The following is a 26,977-nucleotide window of genomic DNA, read 5'->3' on the forward strand; positions in this document are numbered from 1 at the left end:
TGCTACCCTGGTCTTCCCTAACCACCAAGTAAGTTTCTTTTGCGGTTGGATTTTCGTGTGGATAGGCACTGACCATTATATAGGCTGCGGCTAGTATCTTATACCGCAAGTCATAACTTACACGCCACGGGTCCGAATGAAATTAGAGGGTTATAGCGCTCAGTGGACATGTTCCGAGGTCCCACGTTGTGTGACATAAATACGAGGTACATATTCGATTGCCAACAATATAGATTCAGATTAGGTCGATAAGACCAAAGTAAAGAAAAATTATCACGCTTGGTATATTGCATAGGATACATGAGGATGTACATACTTTTTGTCAAGGCAGAGAGGCGTTAAGCGGGCCTCGACTATACACCTCCAACCTCATTCCAAAAAATGTCCAGATGATCAAAGAGCGGCAAGAGCCAATGCAGCTACAACACCACCGGCAGCCCAGTGCGCGTTTCCAGTAATCATAGGCATAGCAGCGTTACCAGATTCAGTCTGGCTGGTGGCAGCAGCACTGCTGCTATCCGAGGAGTCGCTAGTGCTAGTACCGGTGCTAGTACCACCGGTAGTGGAAGCGGAGGTAGTCAAAGTAGCGCCGCTAGTCGAGGCAGCGGTAGAAGCCGATACGGAGGCACCAGTAGTGGCGGCAGCCTTCTCCGTTCCAGTTCCGGTGATAGTGACAGGCATCAAAGCGCCGCCACCGGGGATTTCAGTAAGGGCGACGGCGGAGGTGAATGTGGTGGTTATGCCTTCTTCGTCGAGGCTTGCGGCACAGGTCACGCTTACGGAATCATACTTGCAGTTCTCAGCGATGGACCTGTTTCAGGAAATGATCAGCTATGACTTGTGGGGTAGAAGTAGATTCCTTGTAGGGCTGGATATACTCACATACGTCCCGTGCCGTATGCCAGGCTGACGGTTGAAGAGCCTTGGGCCACGGTCATGCCATTAGGGGGAAGGCCGCATTCGGTGGAGTCTACGCCAGCAGCACACTTGATAAGATATTTGGTCATGGAGCCGGTCTAGGATAACATTGGTTAGGTTTTTGTGGTAGATTGATAGAGGGATGGTTGTGCTTACAGTGCCAATGATCTTGCCCTCAAGTGGTTGCTCATCGAAGCCAATTAGAAAAAGAGAGACTGTCTCGGCAGCGATGGCGGCAGTGGCACCGGCCAAAAGGGCGAAAGATTGGATACGCATGTTGTATTGATTTAACGAATGTCGGGTATATAGTCAAATGAGCGACAGGAATGGAAATTTTGAAAAGATGATAAGAGGAACAGATAGAGCGGCCAGCCCCTTCATATACGACAAGAGTTTATTTCAGGGTCTCTGCAGGTTTGGGCCAGAGTCCAGTCTAAAGCAATTTCGGATAATGCATGCATCGCGTTGAAACGGAAGCATCCTATTGGCTCTTTCTTTGTATTCTAAAGGACTAAGCGATGCCCTCTAGCCTGTTTAGGTGCTAGCGTGGTGCTAGTGTCGCCGAAAGGTATACCGCTATACCTGATTAGGACATTTGAACCCCTTAATGGCTGCCAAAATAGCTCTATGGCCCCTAAAAAGTCGGATCGATCAAACACCAGGTTTTCGACCAATTTTACATCGCGGGATAAGGTTTCTTTGTGGGGATCTGGATTTTGTGATTTTGGCCATATTTGCCTGATATTTGCTAGTTATTATGTAGAAGATAATATCTAACCAGGACTCGCTTTTCGGGTTTATATTCCGTAAATTTAGTCGTCAGTGTGTGAAGTCTCAGGTATACAATTTAACTGATTCCAGAATCTTATGTAAAAAATAAAAATTGTTGTAATTCAAAGGAATTTCTTTTTTTGATTATTCTCCGAGGGACTTCGTGGAGCTATATATACAATGAGACGCTTAAGTTAATTGGAAATCAACTTGGATCTTCGTATAGTTACCTCAAGAATCAATTCCGATGGTGCGGCTTGGTTCCTGATCTGCACCGCACCAGCCTCACATCACAACAAAAATGATTAACCCTGATACCATCGAATGTATTGACACCTCATTTTTTCGACAAAAGTTCCCTACATATTTGCGGCCGTGTAGAAAGTAAATATTACATTTAGATAGAATATAACATGTGAGGGTAGTATGATTGCCACCTAGGCGAAGACAGTCTTTTGTCCATAAATGAGATTACTGTCAATTCATCGAAGGTACATTGGCAGATGTAAGAATAACGGAAGGTCTTCCTAATATGGACTAGTGCGCTCCAGGTGGGGCTCTGGCAAACAATGCGAGAGTGTGAAAAGGTAAAGCTGATTTCGAACATTACTGTACGATGTGGGCGCGTCGGGTTTATCGAGATGACGGTAAAACAGCTGTGCCCATTTGGAAACATTGGGGGGTGGGGGGGGAATGATGTAGCATGCTCAGTTAATAGAACCTAGTGGCTCCGTGTAATGCCCTAAATTCGCTACAAATGTGCCAGCGCACTATTAGCATTCGATGGCTCAGAAAAAAGCATATGATTAAGCATATGATATAGCTTGGCGAGCTCATCAACATATTCTTCTGCTTACTTGAACGCTTGTTTCTACCTGAACTTGACACGGGGTATATTGACCGATCAGGTTAGTTGCTTTGTGAAATTGGACTCTACACGTAAATTAAAGCTTAAAACAAAGGTATAGTGCGTGGTTTCATTCAACTTACTTGTATGTATAAGTCACATGATTCTAAACCGGTCTTAATATAGACGGTCAGCATTGAACCAACTCACAAAATAGACGAAGCTTGTCCTAGCTTGTGCAGCTCTTTAAGTACATAATTAACTTTCATTTCGTTCATATTTAGTCAATTGCTCTACAGTAATTACAGCCAAGCCCCATCCTTTCCAAAGGCCAAGCAATCATCCCGCCGCAACATGCCATTCTCCTGCCTTTCCGCCACCTCTTGTATTTCACTCCCATCTGACACTAGCTCAGAGATAGCACCAACTGATCTTTTACCAGCAGGTCTGCATAGCTCAACAGAAGCTTTGGGGTGCCCACCCGATCCCTCAACCCGGCTGCATGAGCTCGCAGAGGTACAACATGGCCCGGTGGCCTGAGATCAGTAAGCTGAATGTCATGTTTTGCCCGGTTTCTGAACGTAAGCGAGCGGTCGTGGGCTGAAATTGTAGTGCTGATAGATAAATTGTCGGCATCCACAGCAATGGTATATGCTGTGCGATTTGGATCGACAATTTTAGCGACGACCTAGGGCAGTTCAAGATGATCCGCAAATTCAGGTGACATGGGTGTACAAATCAGGCCACTGATACATTCGTAGAGGTTGCATTAGCCTTGAATGATATTCGAACTCAGAAAAAAAGAGCGCATATTCTCTGGGGACTGACATACCTCGTGTTAGTGAATCATAAATGTCATTTGGGCATCTGTGATATAACAGATCCCCCTCATTTTGCGCTCCCCAGAAATCAAGGACGACTACAAATTTCCCCTTCTCTGCAGGTATGTATGAGCAGATCTATTCATATAATACAGCATTTCAGGATCCCAGGTGGGGATGCAGCTCTTACTGAAATCTTCGACAGCATCCTGAATGGTGCTGAATTGCATCGCTTGATTAGGCATTGTATTCTTTAGCAAGGCCGGCTCATGAATGAGTTCCTTGCGTCGCTGTACTCTATTTATTGCCTTATATAAGATACTGCCACAACTGGAACCCACATAAAAGAAATCTGCGCCAGGATAAGGAATACAAGTAAGCTTTGTCCCTTGGGCTAGATTCTCGATCGATCGACGGTGCCAACTTACTGACTTTATTGAGATGTATATTCCAAGGAACCTTTGTACCCATAAGACCAAGCATCAGTTCAGATCAAGAGTTGCTAGAACAGCTCTTAAAGTAGAGCTAAAAAAGGGCAGGAAACTTACGATTCCTACTTTGAACAATGAGACTGGCAATACTTTGCCGACCTTTTATTTAAGTATGAGCATGAGGTTGATACAGTATGCTTTTGGTATTTTGACATTAAAACATTAATCGTCTAGAATCATACAGGCGATAACCATTGAGGTCGTCATACCGCCAGTCGGGGTATAAGAATCTCTGTGCCTGTGTTCGCCCCGACCAAGAGGCTCTAACACGCAGCTTCTTTCGTACATATCGTGTACATCAGGTGCAGATTGCAGTTGAGTAACGAGATAGTCTTGTATCTCTGGAACAATTTGTAAACAATAGGAAGCTTGTTGAAAACGCTGGATCTCGTGAACACATGATGCTAGCATGGTGCACTTATGAAAATTGATGAGACCTTCTGACGTAACGGATGGATTTCCATCTTCGATGAAAGTGAGGTCCTTCAAGAACAAACCTTGTGAGAATATGGAAAGTCAGTTTGGTACATTTGGCGATAAATTCAAGATCTGGCTCACCAAGGAAGGGTATACATGGAGGAACTGCCATCCGTATCGTCTCACGGTAGGCATTATAGTTTTGTGCGCTAGAGATCATGGCTTGTAAAGGTCTAAGTGCATCGCAGCTACGTTGGGTAACCATTGCCCATGTTCGAGCAAGCCGGTAGATTGGGGCGCTCTCCAGTCCTGATAGAATAGATATCACGGCGGAGTAATTTTGCAGATTGTAACATTCCTGTTTCTTTTGTCTTAGTTTATGGCCGTATATCTCATCGGGGAAATTATATCATACAGTGGCCACATTGACCAGATGTCCTATACACTGCGTTCGCTTTTTCAGTTCCGATTCTGCAATTATCAGGGCACCAACCCAGTTTGAGAGCTGATTGAAATATCGAATCAAAGCTTTAACATTGTGTGCTGGATGAAATGCATCGGGACTGTCTTTCTTCTGCCATGTTTTATGTAAGAATTCACATGTCTGCAGTTTGCTGAACATGCACGCCTCCATAATAGTTAATTGGCGCGCGATTTCTTTTGGGTCGATTTTGATGAACTCGAGTTTGTTCAATTTTCGCGGTAAAATTGGTTTTGGTGGCTTTGGAGGAGATGGATGCGATCTTTTCAGTTCCAGACCCGCAAGTCGGCGTTGGACAAGCTCAAGAAGATGTTTCGCGGCACTTGTCTCTGCGACAGCAACGTTCGCAAAACTTTGTAGCTTTAGCAAATTTGGATCATCAGGACCTTCTGGACCGGTCCAAAAATGTTCAAGCCACTGTTTCAAGATATTTATCACGCGGACTTGAACTAATGGTTTTCTTCGCGTTGACCATTCTGCTGCTTGGGTTGGACTAAAAGTGACGGGTGGCGGGCAGGAAAACCGCCGGATGAGGAGATCAGTCAGAACCGGGGTTGATGTAAAGTATTCGTATGTCGTGAGAAATATCCGATTAAAAGAAGCCTCAAGCCTGTCATGGCGAGTCAAGCTTTCAACAAGCGCCGTCAGAGTTCCAGCCTTAACAATCTCAACGCCGCCGTTATTTTCCCAAACGAGTTCGTTCAATTCTTTGATCTCTTCAATTTCGTCAGATCCAGAGAACCCGAAGTCCATCAGCTGTTTGTTTCCTGTTTGACGCATTGCAAGATCCAAAGTAACTTGCTATGTATCAGACTGTGTTTTTTCTGGACGGAGACTCGTGCTCCGCCGTCATACGACACGTCGCGGGTATCGCGACGGCCAGGGACAGGACCGTGGATAGCTTATAACTATGAGAAGGTGAGCGCAAGGACCAAGTTCGGAAGAGGATGCAACATTGATGCTAGTGGGATGCTAACTACCACCGAAGCCGTGCACTCGGCCCTAGCTCGCGAAGTGAGCCCACGCGCTTAGAGCGGTGTTTTGAGCAACTTGGCCCTGTCCGATATCGGTTTTGGCTTTTTTTTTCGATACGGCTGACTTTTTATCTACACGCCTTTGTCTGGTTTAAACTCGTAACTACTCGTACGCTTGCGTAGCAACAGTTTGATCGCTCACCTCAGTACTTTGGTGCCCGACGAGCCGCCATTGCACCCACTTTATTGGCCCCACGAGAGCGACGCGTGTGACCCATTTACACTATCCATTTTAGGAACAACCAGGCGAGCAATTTCATCATAAACCCGAGCGGAGTGGACTATTCGATCCGGGCATCTCCAGAATAAAGACCATTTCGATTATATACGGAAGGTGATTGTTAACTAAAAGACTGTTCCCTTGACCTGTGGCTTCCTCTTGAGGTCCATGTCCTTGATCAGAATAGTCCACGGAATTGCTAGAACCATGATCCCACACCCCACGGCAAGCAGTCTCAGTTCTGCGTAAGCATAAGCTTTCTGAATGGCTAGCCGGATCGGGGTTCCAATAGGATAACTGGTTTGGGTTGTGAGATCCTCGTAAATGTTGTTGAGATTCGGCAACGCCGATTCGGGCAGATATCGACAAAGGGCTTTCAGGTATGTCTGCTGCCAGATAATTGTACTGATAGTGATGCCCGCGCTGTCTCCAATAGTTCCTGCCACATTTAGAAGAGCGAGGGCGGTGGCAACGTGCTGGTGGTCAACTGCAGCCAGGATTGCTAGCTGTTCAACCAGAATAAAGACTGAACCTCCAATGGCAAGGAAAATCTGACACATCACTTGATAGCCGACGTCGCCATTTGGCGTTCGGAAATGAATCATCAATCCCTGTGCAAAAATGTATAGCGGAATTGCAATGTACAAAGTCCACTTATAACGGCCAACCATGCGTATGAACCAGCCAAGAAGAAGCAAAAGCACGCCCGAGACCATATCAAAGATGTTGTTAATATAGTTCGAGGTAGTGATAGTAAGATCATTGTTGACCTGCAACCAGGAGGTAAAGTAATAGCTCCAGCAATAGTTGGAAAGTTGATATGTTGCATCAAGTAGAATTGCACCGATGATCGTACGATTTGTGAGCAAGCGCCACTCAAGCACAGGTACGGGGGCAAGCCATTTCTCCCAAATTGCAAAGAAGAATAGCATCGAGAATCCGACAGCAAGCATGGCAATGATATACCCCGAGGCCCAGCCATCAGGAGCATAGGCAGCTACATCGAAAGGAAGCTCGAAAAGCACGAGTCCAGCAGTAAAGACGAAGACACCAAGCACTATAATCTTGGATAAGAATTCAATTTCATAGAACTGGGTTATATGGGATCAAATGACGACAGTAACACTCACAATCAAACTGTACAGTCCAATGCCAGATACTCTCTAACATGGAGCGACCACTTGGTCTCTTTATCCGGTATCCCTCTTTTTCAGCTTTAGAAAGGTTGTACTTCAGCATGACGTAAAGCGGTGTAGCCACGATGGGCGTGATAATAGCCCAGGCGCCAAACCCCCATCTCCAGGAAATATCATAGTAAAACTGCTCTGCCACCTTTGGTCCAGCAAAAGCGGTGATGATGTATGGGGAGGATGTAAACGCATATGCGAAGGCACGATTTTGAAGAGTCGATGCATCAGCAGTCACAACATCAATTGCGTACTCGGTGCCATAGAAACCGATGTACCAGAAGACCTTAAAGCCACAATGTCAGTATTAAGAACAACGCGCACCTCGCGCATATCCACAAGTTCTGGTGGTCAACAGAGGACTCACATTGGCGGCACAGTAAGTCTCGAATGTTTGGCAAGTTGCCATGAGAATCAATCCGATCGTAAGACATATGATCATGAATAGAAACCCCTCTGCGCGACCCCAAACATCCATCAATTTTGCCATCGGAAGGTAGGTGGCAGCTGCAAAGGCATCGCCGAGCGCGGTGGGAACACCCGAAAGCGAATGTGATTGGAAGGTGCTCGTGACATAGGGGTTAAGACTCGTGTTCATTGTTGCTTGAAATGCGTTGACGAAATATAAGCACCAAATACTACGCGATTTGTTTTGTTAGAACTTTGTGCAAATTGCACAACAGAAATGCACTAAGTGATTAGATACATACTTCACGAATACTGCAATCAAATAGCCTTTAGACCAAGCAAGGGCCACAGCTTCAACATCTTGAACACCTCGCTGGGCATGTTCATCAGGCATGTGCTCGCGGGATTCAGAATTGGTGTAGCTTAACGTGAGATCATCTTGCCCCTCAGGATTTACCTGTGCTTTGCTGTTTTGTATTGTGCTTGTCTCAATACTCTCCGGAGTCACTCGATTTGGCATGCGACGATATACCGTTCGTGCTCGACGGATCAGAGGAGGAACATGCATAGTGACTGCTGATGGAGAAGTCACAATAGATCCAGACGTCACGAACACTAAATATTAAAGCTCGCACAGGGCGATGCGGATCTTTACCTATCTAGAATACATGTCCCGAAGTCGGATGCTTAACGACAAGCAACGAGCACTAAGGGAACGCGCTCGGGTGGCTGCGGCGATTGTGCTTGTCTTGGTTTCGGTGGCCGCCTGGCTCTGTAGGTTGATTCGCTGAGCACGCATGAGGCATCCCTGCCTAATTAGCGGGTGGGCCCACTTTTCCCTGCCGCCTTATGCGAGACGTCCTCGGACCCCCATCCAGCTGGCAGAGTCAAGCGATGATCCTTGCTGGTGTGGTGGGTCAGTCAGCCATTGTGCTCGCGTTCGGGGCTTTTGCGGGACGCTGCAAGTCATCTCGATCTATTTTTCTCCTGGAAAAACTTGGAGCCAAAGGAACAGCCGATTCAGAGATGGTATTAGAAATGTAGTCGAAGTTAGCAGTTGAAAGTCACACGAGTGGGAAAATCCAAACGTTGGAGTGGAGACCAACGTTCGCGCTATTCCACTAGCGTACCTTGATCCCGGTTATCAATCAGATAATCGCTAATCTCCGAGAACCTTCACGGCTTCGGCCTCTCGCGGATCGCGCCACTTTTCCAATATATTGTAAACTCCAGGTAATGTGTTTCATACTGATTAGTTGCCGTGAACCCAGGGTCTGGGCTTTATTCTGAGAGAACTGCGTTCTAGTTCTACGCTACTCATCAGACAGAACCTTGGGCAACTTCTAGGCAACTGAAGGTGGTGCAAAAAGTCGCTCAGTACTTGCATCCCAAGCGATTTATCGATCATCTACTTGTACCTAGCCATTTCTTGGGGCTCAAATTACTGTATGTGATGCCCTCGCGGTGCTGCAGAAGCCCTGACCAATGGTGTGAAGCCTGAGGGTAGTACCCCCTCAAGGGCTGAATTTGGTTGTTTCATGATTAAAAACTGAGGTTTTCTATAATCCGTAGGGCGAGGTGGAATATAACATTTGATGACACCAGCCGAAGTTTCTTTGCCTACGAAGCAAGATTGAGAGGGACTAGCTCCGATCGACCGCCTGTCAGTTCCAACTCCACCGCCCATCAAGTTGAGAATAGACCAATAGACCACACTGACACTACTGAGCTGATATGGTTTCTTCAATGGAGTGATACTATATCTTCCTTATTCGCATTATATGAACCGGGAATTCTGCATCAACTTATTCAAGATCTCTTTCTTGGCCCCGTTGTCCTTTTTTATTTCTTTTCTTCCTTTCTCTTGTTCACATTCAAGATGCCGGAGTAAATTTCTCGGTGTCATATTCTACTGTTGAGGCATTCATAGCTCACACATAGCGATGCCCAAAATCTAAGATATGCCATCGGACCGGTCCAAGGCCAGGTTGCTTAATTTGGCCCCTACGCACCCTTGTCAGATCATGGAGTGCATTTTGGGAGGGGAGACTAGCCGGATCAACGATAGAGAAACCCCTTAAGACAGCTGTGTATATTAATTTATTCGCCGAAATCCTTTTTACCTGACTCCGCTTCCCCCCTACTACGGAATCACGGAGAACATGTATTCGACCAATTCTCCAGATGGTCCCGAAGCCGGCGCAATACCACCGAAACCCAGCTGAACGCGGACGCTAATAGTGATTGGCTGTCTATTCGTATACGCCGGTTCCAATTGATTTAGAAAACATTGTCTAACATCTACCCATTAGCTCTCGTTGTTTACTGCAGCACTCGATCTTGTTTGTGCATCCAAATACATTCTACATGGTTTTCGGCTAAAATTGTGATTGGAAGACCATTGCGAGCCCAGCTATCCCTTTCATATTGAAAGTCTTCCTATCAGGGTCTGGTTATATATGGATTGGTTCCGCCTATCTATTGGCAAATGCAAACTCCACTCCGGTGTGGGGAAAACTAAATGATATCTGGGGACGGAAGGCGATGCTTCTTGCTGCGGTGGCCGAATTTTTGTCGGATCCTTACTTGCGCTGCGTCAGTCAATATTCCAATGTTTCTCAGTGGTCGTGCGATCCAGGGAAGCGGCTGGAGGCGTGGTGATTCCTGTTAATATCTGAATCACAAATATGTTTGACATAGGGTCTGTCAGTGCTTGCTTCAGTGTCAGATTCTCCTGCTAACTATCAAAAGGACAAAGAGGCATGTATCTCGATCTTACCAGTGTCGCCTGGGCATTAGACAGTGGCATTGGACCCGTTTCAGGAGGCGTCTTCACCCAGCTAGTATCGTGGAGATGGAATTGGTGGATCAGCTTTCCTTTGGATCTGACCTGAAAAAGATTGACGGCCTAGGAGTTATCACCATTTAAAGGACAATTTTGATGCTTTTCCTCGGTTTTAACTTTGGAGGAACGCCTCTTCCATGGCAGTCGCCTCCTGTATTCTGTCGTTATATTCGGGATCCTCATGCTATCTATGTTTCTGGTAAGTGAAGCTAGATATGCAAGGTTTCCCACTATGCTATTGGGTCTTTTCAATAAACGTTCAAACATAGCAAGCAGCATTGCTTGTCTGCTTCTGTCACAATTTTGGAAATACACGGCCAGTTCACTTCTTCATGATGTTATCAATGCCGACGAGGAAGTCTTTCTAGGTCTACATCTGCGCCTTTTGCTTTCTCCTCTTTTCTTCCAAGTCGTCAAAGGCACATTGATCATGATATCTGGAGTATTTACTCTATCTATTGACATTGTTCAATGTCTCACTGGCATAGCAACTGGCTCATTATCAAACATACCGGTCGGACACGACAAGTCCACCTCAGTTGGTATTATAATGACCCCTGACAACAGGTCACTATTGCGAACCCATATGGACCGGAATGGTAATCCTAGCCCTTAATTCTGGATTGTTCTTCACATTCGACGAGAATATGTCAATAGCCAAAATCGCGGATATCGAAGCTGTTGCTGGGGTGGGGGTAGGATTAAACTTCCAGTCACTCTTGATTGCGTTACCATCGCATGTGGATCCGCCTGGTTCTGCATCTGCGATTGTGACATTCGATTTCACTCGCAACATTGCGATATCACTATCTGTCTTCATCGGAGGGGTGAACTTCTAGAATGCGATGCAGAGTCATCCGGCGGCACTTGCGGATAGTATAGGAAAAGACCTAGCGGCAAAGTTCAATAGTACTAATGCGGAAGCCAACGTGGACTCAGTGTCATCACTTCCTATCCTGGGTTCAAATATATTCCAGCGTTTCACGGTGATATACATGCTAGGAAACTTCTACTTGTGGCAATAATACTAGCGATGAGTGCGAGGCACATTCGTACTGATATCGTTAAGACATATATATAGACATATCACACATTTCGAGAGCACAACCATGCATATGAGCCAAAGTGCCGCATAGGAAAACAAGTGATCCCTAGTGTTAAAGTACCTCGACAGTGCGCTTTTTTTCGGGTATCAAGTTTCAGCTTGGCTGCCCGTCCATCTGCTGTAGGCGGTCTTGAATCGCGTCATGGTCATCATTTCCTTCGTCGTCCTTGTATTCCTGGAGCACGATACTCCGCATGACGCGACGAGGCGCACGGCGGCCTGTGAATAATTCGAATTGAGCAAAACCTTGTTCGGGGAGGACGTCAAGACCATCCAATGCTACCCACCCACGATGGGATAGGGCGCGAGTTTGTTTCATGAGAGGGGTGTTCAAGGGTTTGTATGCCAGCTAAAGAATCGGTTAGATATCAACCATGGGGAACTATTCAGTGTATTGTTGGAGCTGAAACTTACGTCAATGATAACACCACCTGTCGGGCTTTCCAGCCATTGCGTGGGCATGTGGAAGTTCGGTGCTGGCTGACCGCCAATGCTGTGAGCTGGAATACACGAGACTACAACAGTGGGTTGCTTGAAATCGGCAGGCCAGGGGTCTGAGAGTGAAGCAATGATGCGGACCGTGGGACGTCCAGATCCATGCGCCTCTTTGGGGTGGAGGTCTTGTCGGTTATAATGATGTGCCAGCTTCTCTGCGTTGGCGAGGGTACGATTGTGGACAAAGATATTCTGTATGCCGAGATGGATCATTGAGTAGATCGCAGCACGAGCCATTCCACCAGATCCGATGACGAGGCCGGTAGATGATGGCCGAACCGCGTTTGCAGGTGACAGACCTCGGCGAATACAATTGCAAATACCAATCCAATCGGTGTTGTCACCATGAAGACCCTTGATGGGGCCTGCGTGGCTCTTTTCAAGGAAGACTGATGATTCTTGTAGAAGGAGGTTGTTGGTGTCACTGAAGTTTCGGATAGGAATGAGGGTATTGATGGCGCCAATGGCGCGGGCGTGGGTAGACATTGAATGAAGTAGGGGAATGCACTCAGTCTTGTATGGAAGACTGACACTGGATCCGCCGAAGTATTGATTCTCGACTAGATCGTTCAACCCACGCAAAGTGGGCGATTGGTGGATCGAATACTTATGCGGCAAGCCACATATTTTGAATGCTGTATTGTGCATCGCTGGTGACATACTGTATGTAGTATTTGCACCGAAGACAAAGAACTGCATAGGATCTAACGCAAAGGAGCTGTAGAGTGCCTGCTGTGCTTCACGGGCTGTGATATTTGAACGTAATTGGTTTGACGGTTGAGTAACCAAAGATGGATGTGTGACAGGGGTGAGGATTGGATTGAAACAGCGAGACATGCGGCCGAGAGGGCCTGTGTTGTAGGCAATTAAAGGAAGCCCCGAAACGGGCAAACTTTGCACTCGATGGCGGAATCGCTGCACCGCCAGATTATCTTCCGCAGATTCAGCGGGCTGGAATAGCCGCACAACGTCACATCCCAGTCGTTTGGCCCGTTCGTAGACTTTCATATATTCATCTCCATCCCAGCCTCCTGGCAAAGGTTGGAAGGCTTCGAAGTGCCCGATGATTCGAGTACGACCACTTGCGGAAATGATCTGGGATATAATGTGATCATCACGAGTAAGGTCCACAGTGAGGAATCCTGTAGAGAGGCGTAGCCCATGCCGAACGAGGTTCAGATAATTCTCGTCGGTACACCGTACAGGAGCGCGGGTGGGTGATGAGGTGCTGCCAGGAGTGGTATAACTTTCGACATGGTAGATCAGGGGGACGATGATATTACGGCGAATGGTTGCCACGGCTTGACTGATGCTGTCTGCGATATTTGAGTCCAGTTCCGGCTGAGCCGAAGGGTCTGCGACGTCGATTGCCAGCTCGAAAGCATCGACAGTGAACTCTAGCTCCTCAATGTCGATACCTTTCTCGCCCAGCTTAGAGAGCGGAACAGAGACCGCAGATGTGTACGTCCGAGACTCCACGGGTAGCAGCGAAAGTGGGAAAGATGCATGTTGACTGTTCAGTTCTGCGATGTCGCCAGTGATGAACGCAATGAACCGAAGGAAATCCCGTTGGACTCTTTTTAGAGTCAGGAACGGGATGGGGGTATGTGACCGGGGTTCGATTTTATGAGCTGGCGAGGCATTGTCATCGTCCTTGTCCACGTTGTCACCTCTGGTCTCCGAGAGATTGAAGAACTCAAGATTGGAACAGCCTCGGTAGATCGGACCGGATATCTCGAGGAAGTGGCGGACCTTTTGTGTATCCCAAGCCTTGAGGTAAGACTGGATGCTTTCTGGGTCCCGAATGACGTGTATCACTGGATGTGTTTGGGCGTACTCCCTGAGAAGTCTTTGCCCGTTGCGCTCCATCGATCCAGCCCCACACGCTATCACGCATCCCTCTTGGTTGTCCGCCAGCATCGACTCCATGACCCGCGCCTCCTGGTGTCGATACACAAAGCCATCGTTCTCCTTCTTGAAAGCAGCACGAGAACATCCGACAATTTGTTGGAAGTAGCGGTCTGCATCGATCAAGCGCCGGCCGGAGGTCGCGGCGAGGATGACCGCGAGACTCGACTTGCCCGTTCCGCGGATTCCGATCAAGACGATGGATGCCTTCGGACTGAAGGTACGATGGGTCTGGAGGTGACTGTTCTCGAACATAACGGGCGATCCGCGATTGGAGTGAAGTTCCCGCAAGGACGGCAGCGAATGTGAGTCGGATGCTTCTCGGTGCTCGCTCGACCGACGAGAAGGTGGCCGAGACATGGAGATGACGGGCGTTGCGAGCCCACTGGGACTATAATTTCGAGAGCCATCTTCTAGCGTCTCGACCTCGTGTAGTTTCCGCTTTGGGGGGCGTGCTAGAATAGACATGGCGCAACGAGGGGTCCCGTGATCAGGGGAGGTTCAGGAGCAGCGAAGAATACCCATTACCACATGGCAAGGGGAAGGGGGAGGTTAAAGGCTGAATATGAAGACCAAGTCGAAGTCGGATCGGAGAAATTGCGGAGTGAAGGGCCCTGGATATGGTAAGCGACCAGTTTTGCGGGGAGAAGAATAGAAATTACCAACTCGATACCATTACATAAGGCGGCTCAGCCTTCTGCCGGCGGTTTTCCTTTCCCCGCGGGGTCGGTACTTTGCGCTCAGATGCAGGTCAAAGCGAAAAACGTGCGAATCTGGCCCCGGGAAATCACCGGTTGTCTATCGAGTTAGTCGCAATTTTCAGGGCTTTTATTTCAAGGGTTAATCGTCTGAAAATACGTTGTGGTGGTCGAACGCCGACTCCGGTCTGTACGGTATTACCTTCTGCGAGGCACTGACTGGCTCACCGCTAGCCGGGTATCCATCTTTCCCCGGAACAAACTTGCCTGCACTGTTCACCTTCACCACTTCACCTCGTGCATCCCATTGCAACGCCCTCGCCTGTCTTTTAGTTACGCTAGTGGGGCTAGATTCATGGCGTAGAGGACGGTTCGTCCGTGCTGCCGCCGTCGGCACAAGATTCATCTCGTTACACGATCGCGCTGCAGGAACATGCGACCGAACCATCCAGGTGGATCGCGATCTCAATCACCATGAGCGCCGAAACGCGCCAAGCCACTGGCGCGGGCGGCAAATCGAAACGACGAGGGACCGACCCGGAAGAAGATGGGAAAGCGATGGGCGAACCGAAGCGTCAGCGAGTCTCACGGGCTTGTGACAGCTGCCGGTCGAAAAAGGACAAGTGCGATGGAATACAGCCTGTATGCTCAACTTGTGCATCGCTCTGTCGTCCTTGTACATACAAAGCCAACCCGAAGAAAAGAGGTTTGCCCACAGGGTACATTCGATCGCTCGAGTTGCTCTGGGGACTGGTGTTCCAAAGGATACAAGGCAGTGAGGATGTGATGCGGGCTTTAATGCGATCAATCAACCTTCCGAGTCATTTGGCTACCATGGGCAAGGAGACAGAGGGCTCCGATACATTACTGTCTTCCTTCAAGAACAGCACGGTCCTCCGAGATATTGAGCGGATTCTGGTGGTCCTCGAGCAGCCCGAAGAGGAACGGGAGCGAAACCTCCAAGCCTACAGCGAAGGGGAAACACCTCTAGATGTTGATGGAATTCTTGCATCCGCTGAAGCTCAAGAGTGGCAGATGCCGGAAGGGATGGAAGCACGCGAGACTCCATTGTCAGGCGTATCACCAGCTCGAACAGCAATTGGCATGTCTTCCATGAAAAACATCGGCGCCCGTCCCATGCGCGACTCTGGTGTTCAGACAACTTTAACAGACAATTTATCCTCACCATCTTACGGCTTTTCCTCGGCCCTCGATGACCCTCGGTCGCTAATGAAAACTCCACTTCAACTTCCTTACAACGCATGGCCCCTTTTTGACGTCTACTTTTCATACACACAATGCTGGTTTCCCATACTTGAAAAGCACGACATTTTACGAACTGCATTCCAATACACTGAAGGCGATGTTTACGTTTCCCGTTTGGCCCCCGGGTCTGGCGAGCACGCGGCCTTGTGGGCCGTTCTCACACTCGCATCGCTGCAAGATGCCTCGATCGCAGCGACCCGACAAGCGGACGAACAACCCAACGCCTACCTGAGTCCGTCACAAATGTATAATATTGCCCGACAACTCATCCCATCCGAAAGTGGCCCGCATGAGATCGGGCATGTACAAGCCTTGTTAATTCTGGGTCTAGTCAAGTTTGGCCAGCAAGAATGGACTGGGTCATGGATGCTTGTCGGTCAAGCTGTGCGAATCTCTCACACACTTGGTCTTGATCAGCCTTCTTATCCATCATCTTCAAGAGCTCCTGATCAGGACAAGCAACTCGGGCGTGCTAAACATGTCTTTCTAGGTTGCTTTGTTCTTGAGACCCTGATTGCTGAACAAACATCACAGTGTCCTTCGTTGAGGAGAGCAGACTTGGCGAGGGTAGGGTCTATCAACGAGGATGGACTCGAGGAGTGGCATCCATGGGAAGATCAGACTGGGTTACGGCCTCCCCAATCCTCTCGGGCTTCAATGCAGCGGGGACCCCTTCATGCACTCAGCACATTTAACCGACTCGTCGGTCTTGTGTCTATCTTAAACGATCTTTGTTGTTGCAAGCATGACCCGACTATTTCTCGGTCGCAGCTTGAAACACTGGAATTGCACTTGCAACGCTGGGCAACGGCTGTTCCGAAAAGCTATCGCGTGGACTTACAAAGCCGTCCTATCAAGCTGGCATCTCCGCATATCTTTAATCTGGAGATCACCTACGAGAGTGTTGTCATCGCTTTGAGCTCCCAAATAGCTATTCGAGAGGCTGACCAGAACATCCCGGAACCACCACACAAACTTCGTGCAGCGGAAAGTACGAACCGGCTACTCCAGCTGCTTCAACTTTACATGGATACATACAGCTTCGCAGCTACTGCGCCGACCTTCGGTATGATGCTTCGATTCGGCCTTCCACGCTCTCTTTCTAGGGAGCTTCCTTCCGATCTTGATATGGGTCTGCGAAACAAAATTCATACCGTCTCTTCTCACCTCTCCGTATTATGGAACATACCTGACCAACAGATGACTGGTCATACTATGCCACACAGACCGCAGGTTATGGGTACATCTCCCGCTGCTTCGCAACAAATGGAGCTGTCCGTTAGCGGGGATATGGCCATGCCATCCTCCATGTCAGTGGGAACTCCTTCACATCACCTGCCTCCCGCAGATGGGCATCCACCTCCAACTAGCGCACATCCTACGTCTGCTCCTGCAGAATCTTTCATCTCCACGCCCTGGCTCCGGGCCACACAACACATTGAAGATGTATCCCTTCTCCCTACCTCTACACCATCGTTGGCGACTATCGGTGGTGGTCAAGAATTACCATCACAGCAAGGACATATGGATCGGGCCCTCGCCTCTGGGCTCCGCCATCCTTCCTCGGCTCCTCCCAAGCCTCAGAGTGGCACTGGCATGCTTCCTGACCTTTCTCCCTCATACCCTACTACACAATACCATCCAGCAGCATACCAGGATCCATCGATGGGCATGGGTCCTTTTGTTGATATGGATGGATATGGCCCGCCACGCAGGCAACGAATTGCCCCTGACCTTGATGCATTATTTGATGAGTTAGCATCATTAGATGGTGCCGAAAAGTATGTTTCTTCTGACCTCACACTTCCTACAATGATTACTGACTTGGCTATTTTACAGAGCCGATAATCAACCGGAGTTCATGCAAAACCTAGGGTTCGTCTCCGATGCTGGTATCCCCGAGCTTTACTCGTTCTCGGGTCAAATTGAACCGTTCTTGCTTGCGCAGACGCAGCAAATACCAGGCAATGGAGCTCCACCCGGTGTGCGGCGAGAGTCGCAATCGTTGGGAATATCAGGAACACCCAAACGATGATTGTCTCCAATTTGTCAATCAATCATCGAAATATTACGGGAAAATCTTCGCCGCTGGCCGGCCTGTCTGTCTTACTCTGCTCTGAACCGTGACTCACGTCAATTATTGAAGCATTTCCATTCATCGATAGAACCCGATGAAGCTGCTCTACGCAGCAGACAGAACAACTTTACCTACCAGATTACATATTATCTTAGTCAAACGGCGTGCCTACGAAAAGTATGTAACAATATCAATACACAACACATAACTTGACTTGACTCAAATCATATAAATTCATAAAACATCATCGCCAAAGAAGTATATACAATCAAGTTTGCACCAACTCTCACCCTGATTCAACCCAAACTCAAAGAGTAGCTTTAGCCTCAACCTTGTCCAATTCCTTGAAATTCAAACAAATATGCTCAACAGCAACCTTATACCCATAAACGCCAAGCCCAACAATAATGCCAGCAGCCTTATCACTAAAGTACGAATGATGTCTAAACGCCTCACGGGCATGGACATTGCTCACATGGAGCTCAATGAAAGGAATCGCAACGCCCAGCAACGCATCCCGGATCGCGACGGATGTATGCGTATACGCACCGGGGTTGATAATGATACCGTCGACCTTGCCGCGCGCTGCTTGAATGCGGTCCACGATTGCACCTTCGTGGTTTGATTGGAAGGATTCTAGGTTGGCGTTGCGGCTGGCTGCGACGTCGCGGCTGTTGTTTTCAACATCTGATAGTGTGGTGTGGCCGTAGATATGGGGTTCGCGAGTGCCCAGGAGGTTGAGGTTTGGGCCATTGATTAAGAGGATTGATTTGGGCATTCTGGCTGTTGGTGGATTTGGTGCAGAGCAAGGATAGGGGTAAATTAAGGTGAGTTGGATTCAATTCAAGATTGTATGTTGAGAATAGGTGGGATGTTACAAATGTATATGATGTGCTTGGTCATTCGGTATAGATTTTTGCCTCCGCATTTTTGACCCGGGTGAGCGCTCTGCCGCGGACTTTTGGTGGAGAACTCGGAGAATTGGAGGGGACTTTGCTGTATTGTAATCTTAAGCCGTTAGTATTGGGGTTATTATTTGGATGATCATATTTCTTTCGGGGTCTGCGCTAATTGTGGCGATTGTGGGTGTGAGTGGGAGTGTGGGAGTTCATGTCTATACCGGCTGATCGAGTAACCAGGTGGACTCCCCCACACTCACGCATGAACATGACCGGAGCTGAGATATGTTAGGGACTTAGACCATTTCTATTTTGAGGCCAGTCGACTACCTTTCCCCGTGTTACAAATCAGAAGACCGTTGAGATCCAGGCTGGTCAATTTGCGGGGAGAAGAGACTTGCGGAAGACTCTGGGTATAATCATCCACTTGGACATGCCCCGGTGTAAAATGTCCATCATTTCATAAAAAGACGCATATCAATGGCTATCATTAAGTAAACAATAGACGTTGATAGAATAAAGTAAACAGTTTGCCAGTTTATACCCCAAGCTCGCCCGGAGCCTTAGTGGGACCTCTCGATAAGCCAACGGCTAGTGGCGGTTCCTGCGACCTTCCAATTTTCACCGGGTGACTCAAGTAGCTTCCTTTCTCACATTTTCTCTTGATCACATATTCTATCCCTATACTTGAACAACACATCGTACTACCCATAATGACGGTAACCTTCTCCCAAGAAAAGTATGACGAGATCTACGCCTTCGCAATTGACCTCGGCCGCAAGGCCGGCAAGATGCTCATGGAGCGCGTAGACCAGCGCATCGACAACGCAAATGGAGCCAATCAGACATTTGAAGAGAAGGAGAACTCAGTGGATATTGTGACACAGACAGATGAAGGTATTCAAAAACTTCGGCGAGAAGACCGAGGGATATCAAGCTAATGGTCCCAGACGTCGAAGTATTTATTCGATCGGCTTTGCAAGCTAAATATCCCACTCACAAGTTAGCATCAACAAAATACCTCAAACAACAAAAGCAGAAAACTTATAAATACCAGATTTCTCGGCGAAGAGACATACGCCAAAGGCCAGTCGCGCGACTACCTAATCGACAATGATCCAACATGGTGCATCGATCCATTAGACGGTAAACCCAACACACCTTAACCACCCTTAAGCTACCAAAACTAACAAAAAATAAAAAAGGAACCGTAAACTATACGCACATCTTCCCGATGTTCTGCGTCTCAATCGGTTTTGTGGTAAACAACCGCCCAACAATCGGTGTAATCTACGCCCCCTTCACCGACCAACTATGGTCCGCCTGCCCCGGCAGGGGCGCCTGGCTAAACGAGACAAGGCGCCTACCCCTAATTCATAACCCTATCCCGCCTATGCCGGCCAACGCGCCGTCGCAGTGTATTTTCTCCTGCGAGTGGGGCAAGGACCGCCGCGATATTCCCGATGGCAATATGCATCGCAAGATTGAGAGTTTTGTTAATATGGCGGCTGAGTTGGGGAGTCGGAGTGGGCGTGGTGGTATGGTGCATGGTGTACGCAGTTTGGGGAGTGCTACGCTTGATCTGGCTTATGTTGCTATGGGGTCTTTTGATATTTGGTGGGAGGGGGGTTGTTGGGAGTGGTATGTCTTTCTTTCATGTTTCATGTTCCTTCTAGGAGCGAGGGGTTTACTAATTGCTTTACAGGGATATCGCTGCCGGTGTTGCTATTCTCTTGGAAGCTGGTGGTCTTATGACTACTGCTAATCCACCTGAGAATGAGGCTACCTGTCCGATTGAGGATGTTAAGTTGGGAAGTAGGTTGTATCTGGCCATTCGGTAAGTCTCCTATTATTCCAACTTATTCATTAATGTACTAACCGTCTCCAGACCGGCTGGTCCTTCCGCTACCGAGACAGGCCGCGAGACACAAGAGCGCACAGTACGTGAAGTCTGGCGCCGAGTCCGCAACCTGGACTATTCACGACCAGGAGCGTGAACGCGACAGTGAACTCATGTTAAGCATGTGACAAGTTATGATAGATCTAGAGTGACATATATTCCAGAATCGACGCCATCTATATACCTATGTAGCCAATGCAACTATTTTGCGCTCTATACAGTCATAAAATAACAAAAAATGATATCAAGCAGTCCACCAAGTCATAAGAATCACAGACTAGACTTATTAGTCGACCGCTCAGCAATAGACTTGTTAACAATATCCTTAACTTGCTGCACAAGTCCAGGAGTACCAATAACATCCTTGCCAGTCCACAGACGGGCCTGCTCAAGACCTTGCCAGATCAAAGCCTCAGAGCCAAGGATAACCTTCCACCCACCAGTAGAAGCCAACTGAGCAATCTCGGTCCAGGGGTTAGGGTGGTAGCACATCTCAAGGATTACACCCTGCTGCTTTTCCGCGTTGGCAGCAGTACCAAGGAAAGCCTGGATGACCGCGCGGGCGTTCAACTCCTCAGCAGATTTGGGAGGGTAGTTAGGGATACCAGAGACGATAGCAGCAGGGGCCTCGAGACGGGCAGCCTCAGCAGCGTCAGTGACAGGGATAAGGGGTGCCTGAGCCGCAGGGTCCGGGTTACGTGCGCGGTCCTCGGCCAGGATGGCAGCGACCTCGGCGGCATCACGGTTGACGACGTAGATCGCGCTGGAGCCGAGCCAGCGGCGCATAACGTAGATAGCGGTACGGGCGGTACCACCACCACCAATGATAAGAGCGGGACGGCCGCGGAAGCGCGAGGCATCCGGGGCGTTCTGAGTGAGGGCTTCGCGGATGCCGTCGCAGTCGGTGTTGGTGCCGACGTACTGGCGTTCACCGGTTGCTGGGTCATTGCGCAAGAAGATGGTGTTGCAGGCGCCGGCTTGGCGGGCGTGCTCGGTCAAGTCGTCGAGGTGAGGCATGATTGCGACTTTATGGGGCATTGTCACGGATGAGCCGACGAATTTGGGATTGGATTTGATTGAGGCCAGATATTTCTCAATTGGGGGGGACTTTGTGTAGGGGGGTGGGTAGGTCTCTGATGTGCCGGTTACGCTGGACAGGGGGATTTGAGTCCAATTCAGGCCAAGGGCGTTGTAGACTGTTTGGTGGAGGGGGGGAGAGAGGGAGTTGAGGAGGGGGTGGCCGTAGAGGTAGGCGACGCCATCGAGGTTGGATGGGATGGAGATGGGCTCCTCGGGTGTTTGGTTGATTTCGACGGACATCGTGAATTGATTGTGTATGTACAATATGTGTAGAGGGGGAGGAGTTATGTTATAGCACAAAATGAAGTCCGAAAATATTGAGCCGTGGGCGGAGAAACATTTTGCTCCTTCCACTTCTCCACTCTGCTGGGGCATCCGATCTCCCGCTCTACAACCTCGGGATATTATTGAATTACTAACTGAATTCTGGTTTCATATTATCATCGAGATATGTTTTCTTCATTCTTCATGATGATGACTTGACTACGAGCATACTTTGTGAGGGCGCCACTATCCATTCTAAGGGCTGAACGCTTTCCCCCAGCCTCATACACTCACCCCATGGGGAGTCAACAATGACACACGGATGGCCAAATCAAACCAATGAGAGGACTACTGTTACGACGAAGGATGGACTAGCCACGGTACCTAGATTAAGCGTCCGGATGAGAAGCCAGTGACAGATTGTTCGCAGGGGCTGCCCAGGACTGCCCAGAACCACCGGGGAAGCGCTTTTCCCCGCCACTCCTTTGCATCAAACAGCCATTGGCCGTTCCCACACTCGCTTGCACATGGCTCCGTTCAATATCTGCCAATCAAATGACTTTTTTATTCGTTATTTCTGGCTCGTTCTGGTCCTAAGGATCGGGACGTGCATGGCATTGCCTCCGGGGTACCCCAGAGACCCCCAGACTGCCAGAACTATACAGGTCCCGTGACTCTACCCCGGATCCACTCGATCCAACCAAACAGCAGAGATTTCTGGCTTAGTGTCAATTCCAAGCCTTTTGAGTCAATCTCTGCTAAAGCCACAAGCCAAGAGGCAAAAGTTAAATCCTCCTAACGCGCATAGTTCTCGCTAACTTAGAGTATTCGTTTTGCCGCCCCTTGGCGGATAGTCTCTTCTCATAGCTATTCTGCGCTATACCTTTCTCCGCCTCCACATCTCCACGATTTCATCCCCTTTTCACAACCCCAGATTTCTCTTTCTCTCCCTTCCACGGGCAAATCGACAATCCGGGGCTAAAGCCTATTTAGCTCGTGGCCGTTCTCGCTAGTTGGTTCCTAAAAGAACGTGGCGCGGCCTCTTCTATTTATTTCAACCTCTTCCCTCCTTCACTTCACACACTTACCCCTGCACATCTCTTTCTCTTCCACTTCCACGTGGTAGCCCTCCTTCTCTTAGGTCGAAGGTCTTTCTACCTCTCTGCATCAAGCACTGGGTAAAGATCAAGATCTCTTTCTATTCACACTCAATTCTTCACTCTGTTGTTTTACATCACATTAACCTGCCACCATGTCTATCCTCAAGCTGGTCGAAGACCGGCCAACCCCAAGAGCAGTCTACAACTGGAAGGTTTACCTTCTGGCAGCAGTGGCCTCATGCACATCCTGCATGATCGGTTATGATAGTGCTTTCATCGGCACAACCCTCGCCCTTGACTCATTCAAGGCCGAGTTTGGCTTTGACACCATGGGAAAAGAAACCCGGGACCTCATCAGCGCCAACATTGTTTCCTGCTACCAGGCCGGTGCCTTCTTCGGTGCGTTCTTCGCGTACCCGGTCGGGCACTTCTGGGGCCGCAAAATCGGTCTGTTGGTTGCTGGTTTGGTCTTCATCCTTGGTGCGGGTCTTATGCTCGGTGTCAATGGCGATCGTGGTCTTGGCCTGCTCTATGCTGGTCGTGTCCTTGCTGGTCTGGGTGTCGGAGCTGGCTCTAACATCACTCCTATTTACATTTCTGAATTGGCGCCTCCTGCGATTCGTGGTAGATTGGTCGGTGTTTATGAGCTTGGCTGGCAGGTTGGTGGTCTTGTTGGCTTCTGGATTAACGTGAGTTTCTTTTTTGTTTGGAGAGTGTTCTATGCTAACATCCTGTCATTAGTTCGGTGTCGACGAGACCTTGGCTCCTTCTCACAAGCAGTGGATCATTCCCTTTGCGGTGCAACTGATTCCTGCTGGCATGCTTATCATTGGTGCTGTCTTCATCCGGGAGTCACCCCGTTGGCTGTTTGGTCGTGGTCGCCGCGAAGAGGCTATTAAGAACCTCTGCTGGGTGCGCCAGTTGCCCGCTGATGACATCTACATGATCGAGGAGATTGGTGCCATTGACCAGGCCTTGGAGGAGCAACGCCGCAGTATCGGTATCGGTTTCTGGAAGCCCTTCCAGGCTGCTGGAACCAACAAGAAGGTCATGTGGCGTCTGTTCCTCGGAAGCGCTCTTTTCTTCTGGCAAAACGGCTCCGGTATCAATGCCATCAACTACTACAGCCCGACCGTCTTCAAGTCGGTAAGTCTATCTCCCTATCCATAGTCTACTTCTATATGAGTCATACTGACAATCTCCAGATCGGTGTCCGTGGTACCAACACTAGTCTCTTCACCACCGGTATCTTCGGTGTCGTCAAGACCGTGGTCACTTTCGTTTGGCTCCTCTGGCTGATCGACCACGTCGGTCGCCGTAACCTCCTCCTCATCGGCGCTGCAGGTGGTTCCGTCTGTCTCTGGATCGTCGGTGCATACATCAAGATCGCCAAGCCAGAGAACAACACCAGCGACAGCCTCAGCGGCGGCGGTATCGCAGCCATGTTCTTCTTCTACCTGTGGACTGTCTTCTACACCCCCACCTGGAACGGAACCCCCTGGGTCCTCAACTCGGTAAGCATTCCACACAAATCAACCAACCAAACTTGACCAAAACTAACAACCCAACAGGAAATGTTCGATCCAAACATGCGTTCCCTCGCTCAAGCCTGTGCCGCCGCCTCCAATTGGCTGTGGAACTTCCTCGTCTCGCGCTTCACCCCGCAGATGTTCACAACCATGGGATATGGCGTGTACTTCTTCTTCGCGTCGCTGATGATGTGCTCCATTATCTTCGTGTACTTCCTCGTTCCCGAAACAAAGGGTATTCCCCTCGAGAGCATGGACCAACTCTTCGATATCAAGCCCGTCTGGCGCGCGCACGGACAGATGGTTGCCCAGCTTCGCGACGATGAGGCTCGCTTCCGTCATGATGTTGAGGAGTCCGGCATCTCTGTCGGCAAGATTGCCGCTGAGCAGGTTGAGGATGCTTCTCCTGAGGCGACCCAGGCGAAGTATGATTGAGCTTGATGATTTTGCTTTTTGTTTCATGTTTGATGATGTCTTGCGTAGATTGGGATGATTTGGTTGGATGGTTGGACTGGACTGTGTCCGTCCTGGATTTGAGATGTTTTTTTTTGGATGGGGTGTGCTTCGGTTCGAGGCTGCCTGGTTTATATATGCACTGCACAGAAGTGTAAAGACGCAACTAGCGCTTTTGCTGTATATGTTGTTCGATGAATATACCCTTTTTTTTCTGTATACATCAATCATTGTAAATAGTTTAAAAAGAAGTAAAGTGAAAAGAAGAAAAGAAAGAAAGAACTCGCCTGCAACACAAAAACTATGCCACTGTCCCCGAAACATACTACTAACCATCCCATTTCACTTCGCAAGCAAATCCACATCAATATCAACAGGCAGACCCGACCGCATAGCCCTCTGAACGGCCTCACAAACAATCAAAGCCCTCAGCCCCTCCTCGCCAGAGCAACTAGGCTCCGCACTTCCCTGAATAACATCAACAAAATGCGCCAACTGCAGATCAAACGGCATAGCCTCATCAGGCAGCTCAATCCGATCAACGGTCAACTCATGATTCCAACTCTTCTCCACATGCCCATCATAACTCCAGCGCGTAAGATCAGGCACACTGAGCGAAGCATCGGACCCGAAGATACGATAAAAGTCCGAATCACCACCAGTAACAGAGCGAGGAATCAGAGGATTTTCCCCAGTCCCAGTCTCAAAATTATGTGGCGAAGGCGTAGCGTCGCAGACAAGGAATGTGCCAACCACACCAGACGCAAAGCGCATTGTCAGAGCGGCGCCTTCGTCTGCGTTGTGTGGCGGGCTGAGTCGTTGCGGGAGGGTTTTCTCCGCTGTCACGCGCGTGATGGGACCGAAGAGGTGGTGCATTAGGTCGATGTCATGGACCAGATTGATGGGGATTACGCCGCCGCCGCGGTCGTTTGAGGCGCGCCAGTCTGTCGGGGGTGCGAAATAGGAGTCTGGTTTGTAGAGGGTCCAGAGGCCGTTAACAGCGATCGGGCGGCCTAGCGAGCCTGAGTCTAGGATTGACTTTGTTGCTCGCACGTAGGGGTTGAAGCGGCGGTGGTGGCCGACTAGGAGTTTCAGGTGTGCGCGCTCTGGGGCCTTGGCGTATTCTAGGAGGCTGCGGCCTGTTTCAAGGGTGTCGCTTACTGGTTTCTCCAGGAGGACGTGGACACCGCCAGCTAGCAGTTCTTTTGCGACTGGGACGTGGGTGTGGTTTGGTGTGCAGACGATTGCTGCGTCTGGGCGGTTGGGGGAGGTGAGGAGCGATGTTACCGTGGGATAGTAGTTTGTGTATAGCTCTTTGGCTGTTGCTTCGCCTGCTGGCATTGGGTCCACAAGGGCTGCGAGCTCGGTGGATGGGTTTGCGATGACGGACTTTGCGTGGCGGGGACCAATGAGGCCTGCGCCGACGATTGCAACTTTGATGGACATTTTGGCTGGTTTTTCAAACAAGAAAATTGGCTCAATTGATTGTCAAGGTGAAAATGAAGCTGTCAGTGTCAAGCGGAAGTTCAGTCCGGTGGTTTTTGTGCGCCTTTGTACCCCGAGAATTGTGTCATTGCCCCGGACACTGCGGGCCCTGAACCGCGTCCGACTCGGGGCCTCGGAGATGACCTGCTTGGCGAGTCTTATTGCGGAAAATCCAGTAATTTCGGGCTCCCGCGAGTCTGGGGACTGCATTTCTAAAGAATGATCCGCGACCTTGGAATGGTGGAGGATGGTGGAGTAGTGGAGCGGAACGTTGAGCG

At 49.2% G+C, this 26,977-nt stretch overlaps 13 protein-coding genes across 13 annotated transcripts; 5 read left to right on the forward strand and 8 right to left on the reverse strand.

Moving 5' to 3' along the window:
• Positions 1 to 393: 393 nt before the first annotated feature.
• Positions 394 to 1,194, reverse strand: N7508_006676 (uncharacterized protein; the record flags this gene model as incomplete). The annotated part of the gene is made up of 3 exons (XM_058464742.1): positions 394 to 811; positions 883 to 1,016; positions 1,075 to 1,194. 3 exons carry the CDS (start codon positions 1,192 to 1,194, stop codon positions 394 to 396), a joined length of 672 nt encoding a protein of 223 aa, XP_058318595.1.
• A 2,816-nt stretch (positions 1,195 to 4,010) lies between these two features.
• Positions 4,011 to 5,526, reverse strand: N7508_006677 (Ras-GEF domain-containing protein; the record flags this gene model as incomplete). The annotated part of the gene is made up of 3 exons (XM_058464743.1): positions 4,011 to 4,345; positions 4,407 to 4,656; positions 4,681 to 5,526. The coding sequence occupies 3 exons, from the start codon at positions 5,524 to 5,526 to the stop codon at positions 4,011 to 4,013; spliced, it is 1,431 nt and encodes a 476-aa protein (XP_058318596.1).
• A 599-nt stretch (positions 5,527 to 6,125) lies between these two features.
• N7508_006678 (uncharacterized protein) lies at positions 6,126 to 8,163 on the reverse strand (the record flags this gene model as incomplete). The annotated part of the gene is made up of 4 exons (XM_058464744.1): positions 6,126 to 7,057; positions 7,131 to 7,473; positions 7,555 to 7,825; positions 7,898 to 8,163. 4 exons carry the CDS (start codon positions 8,161 to 8,163, stop codon positions 6,126 to 6,128), a joined length of 1,812 nt encoding a protein of 603 aa, XP_058318597.1.
• A 1,829-nt stretch (positions 8,164 to 9,992) lies between these two features.
• N7508_006679 (uncharacterized protein) lies at positions 9,993 to 10,524 on the forward strand (the record flags this gene model as incomplete). The annotated part of the gene is made up of 2 exons (XM_058464745.1): positions 9,993 to 10,252; positions 10,296 to 10,524. Coding segments are annotated over 2 exons (489 nt in total), but the record flags the coding sequence as incomplete, so codon positions are not given.
• Positions 10,525 to 10,536: 12 nt separating this feature from the next.
• Positions 10,537 to 11,465, forward strand: N7508_006680 (uncharacterized protein; the record flags this gene model as incomplete). The annotated part of the gene is given in 4 exon segments (XM_058464746.1): positions 10,537 to 10,639; positions 10,650 to 10,982; positions 11,008 to 11,267; positions 11,292 to 11,465. 4 exon segments carry the CDS (start codon positions 10,537 to 10,539, stop codon positions 11,463 to 11,465), a joined length of 870 nt encoding a protein of 289 aa, XP_058318599.1.
• A 174-nt stretch (positions 11,466 to 11,639) lies between these two features.
• On the reverse strand, positions 11,640 to 14,416 carry N7508_006681 (putative quinate pathway repressor protein QutR; the record flags this gene model as incomplete). Its single annotated transcript, XM_058464747.1, has 2 exons — positions 11,640 to 11,894; positions 11,960 to 14,416. 2 exons carry the CDS (start codon positions 14,414 to 14,416, stop codon positions 11,640 to 11,642), a joined length of 2,712 nt encoding a protein of 903 aa, XP_058318600.1.
• Positions 14,417 to 14,788: 372 nt separating this feature from the next.
• On the reverse strand, positions 14,789 to 15,052 carry N7508_006682 (uncharacterized protein; the record flags this gene model as incomplete). Its single annotated transcript, XM_058464748.1, has 1 exon — positions 14,789 to 15,052. The coding sequence occupies one exon, from the start codon at positions 15,050 to 15,052 to the stop codon at positions 14,789 to 14,791; it is 264 nt and encodes an 87-aa protein (XP_058318601.1).
• A 68-nt stretch (positions 15,053 to 15,120) lies between these two features.
• Positions 15,121 to 17,947, forward strand: N7508_006683 (putative C6 transcription factor QutA; the record flags this gene model as incomplete). The annotated part of the gene is made up of 2 exons (XM_058464749.1): positions 15,121 to 17,693; positions 17,752 to 17,947. The coding sequence occupies 2 exons, from the start codon at positions 15,121 to 15,123 to the stop codon at positions 17,945 to 17,947; spliced, it is 2,769 nt and encodes a 922-aa protein (XP_058318602.1).
• A 349-nt stretch (positions 17,948 to 18,296) lies between these two features.
• Positions 18,297 to 18,767, reverse strand: N7508_006684 (type II 3-dehydroquinate dehydratase; the record flags this gene model as incomplete). Its single annotated transcript, XM_058464750.1, has 1 exon — positions 18,297 to 18,767. One exon carries the CDS (start codon positions 18,765 to 18,767, stop codon positions 18,297 to 18,299), a length of 471 nt encoding a protein of 156 aa, XP_058318603.1.
• Positions 18,768 to 19,601: 834 nt separating this feature from the next.
• On the forward strand, positions 19,602 to 20,885 carry N7508_006685 (inositol monophosphatase family protein; the record flags this gene model as incomplete). The annotated part of the gene is made up of 6 exons (XM_058464751.1): positions 19,602 to 19,785; positions 19,839 to 19,890; positions 19,946 to 20,034; positions 20,094 to 20,529; positions 20,594 to 20,725; positions 20,777 to 20,885. 6 exons carry the CDS (start codon positions 19,602 to 19,604, stop codon positions 20,883 to 20,885), a joined length of 1,002 nt encoding a protein of 333 aa, XP_058318604.1.
• A 173-nt stretch (positions 20,886 to 21,058) lies between these two features.
• On the reverse strand, positions 21,059 to 22,108 carry N7508_006686 (shikimate dehydrogenase family protein; the record flags this gene model as incomplete). The annotated part of the gene is made up of 1 exon (XM_058464752.1): positions 21,059 to 22,108. One exon carries the CDS (start codon positions 22,106 to 22,108, stop codon positions 21,059 to 21,061), a length of 1,050 nt encoding a protein of 349 aa, XP_058318605.1.
• A 1,276-nt stretch (positions 22,109 to 23,384) lies between these two features.
• On the forward strand, positions 23,385 to 25,196 carry N7508_006687 (sugar porter family MFS transporter; the record flags this gene model as incomplete). Its single annotated transcript, XM_058464753.1, has 4 exons — positions 23,385 to 23,921; positions 23,974 to 24,378; positions 24,438 to 24,746; positions 24,804 to 25,196. 4 exons carry the CDS (start codon positions 23,385 to 23,387, stop codon positions 25,194 to 25,196), a joined length of 1,644 nt encoding a protein of 547 aa, XP_058318606.1.
• Positions 25,197 to 25,556: 360 nt separating this feature from the next.
• N7508_006688 (Gfo/Idh/MocA family protein) lies at positions 25,557 to 26,660 on the reverse strand (the record flags this gene model as incomplete). Its single annotated transcript, XM_058464754.1, has 1 exon — positions 25,557 to 26,660. One exon carries the CDS (start codon positions 26,658 to 26,660, stop codon positions 25,557 to 25,559), a length of 1,104 nt encoding a protein of 367 aa, XP_058318607.1.
• Positions 26,661 to 26,977: the final 317 nt, after the last annotated feature.

The sequence above is a fragment of the Penicillium antarcticum genome (genome assembly GCF_028974205.1).
Source record: "Penicillium antarcticum strain IBT 31339 chromosome Unknown utg000006l_segment0_segment0, whole genome shotgun sequence".
Taxonomy (NCBI): domain Eukaryota; kingdom Fungi; phylum Ascomycota; class Eurotiomycetes; order Eurotiales; family Aspergillaceae; genus Penicillium; species Penicillium antarcticum.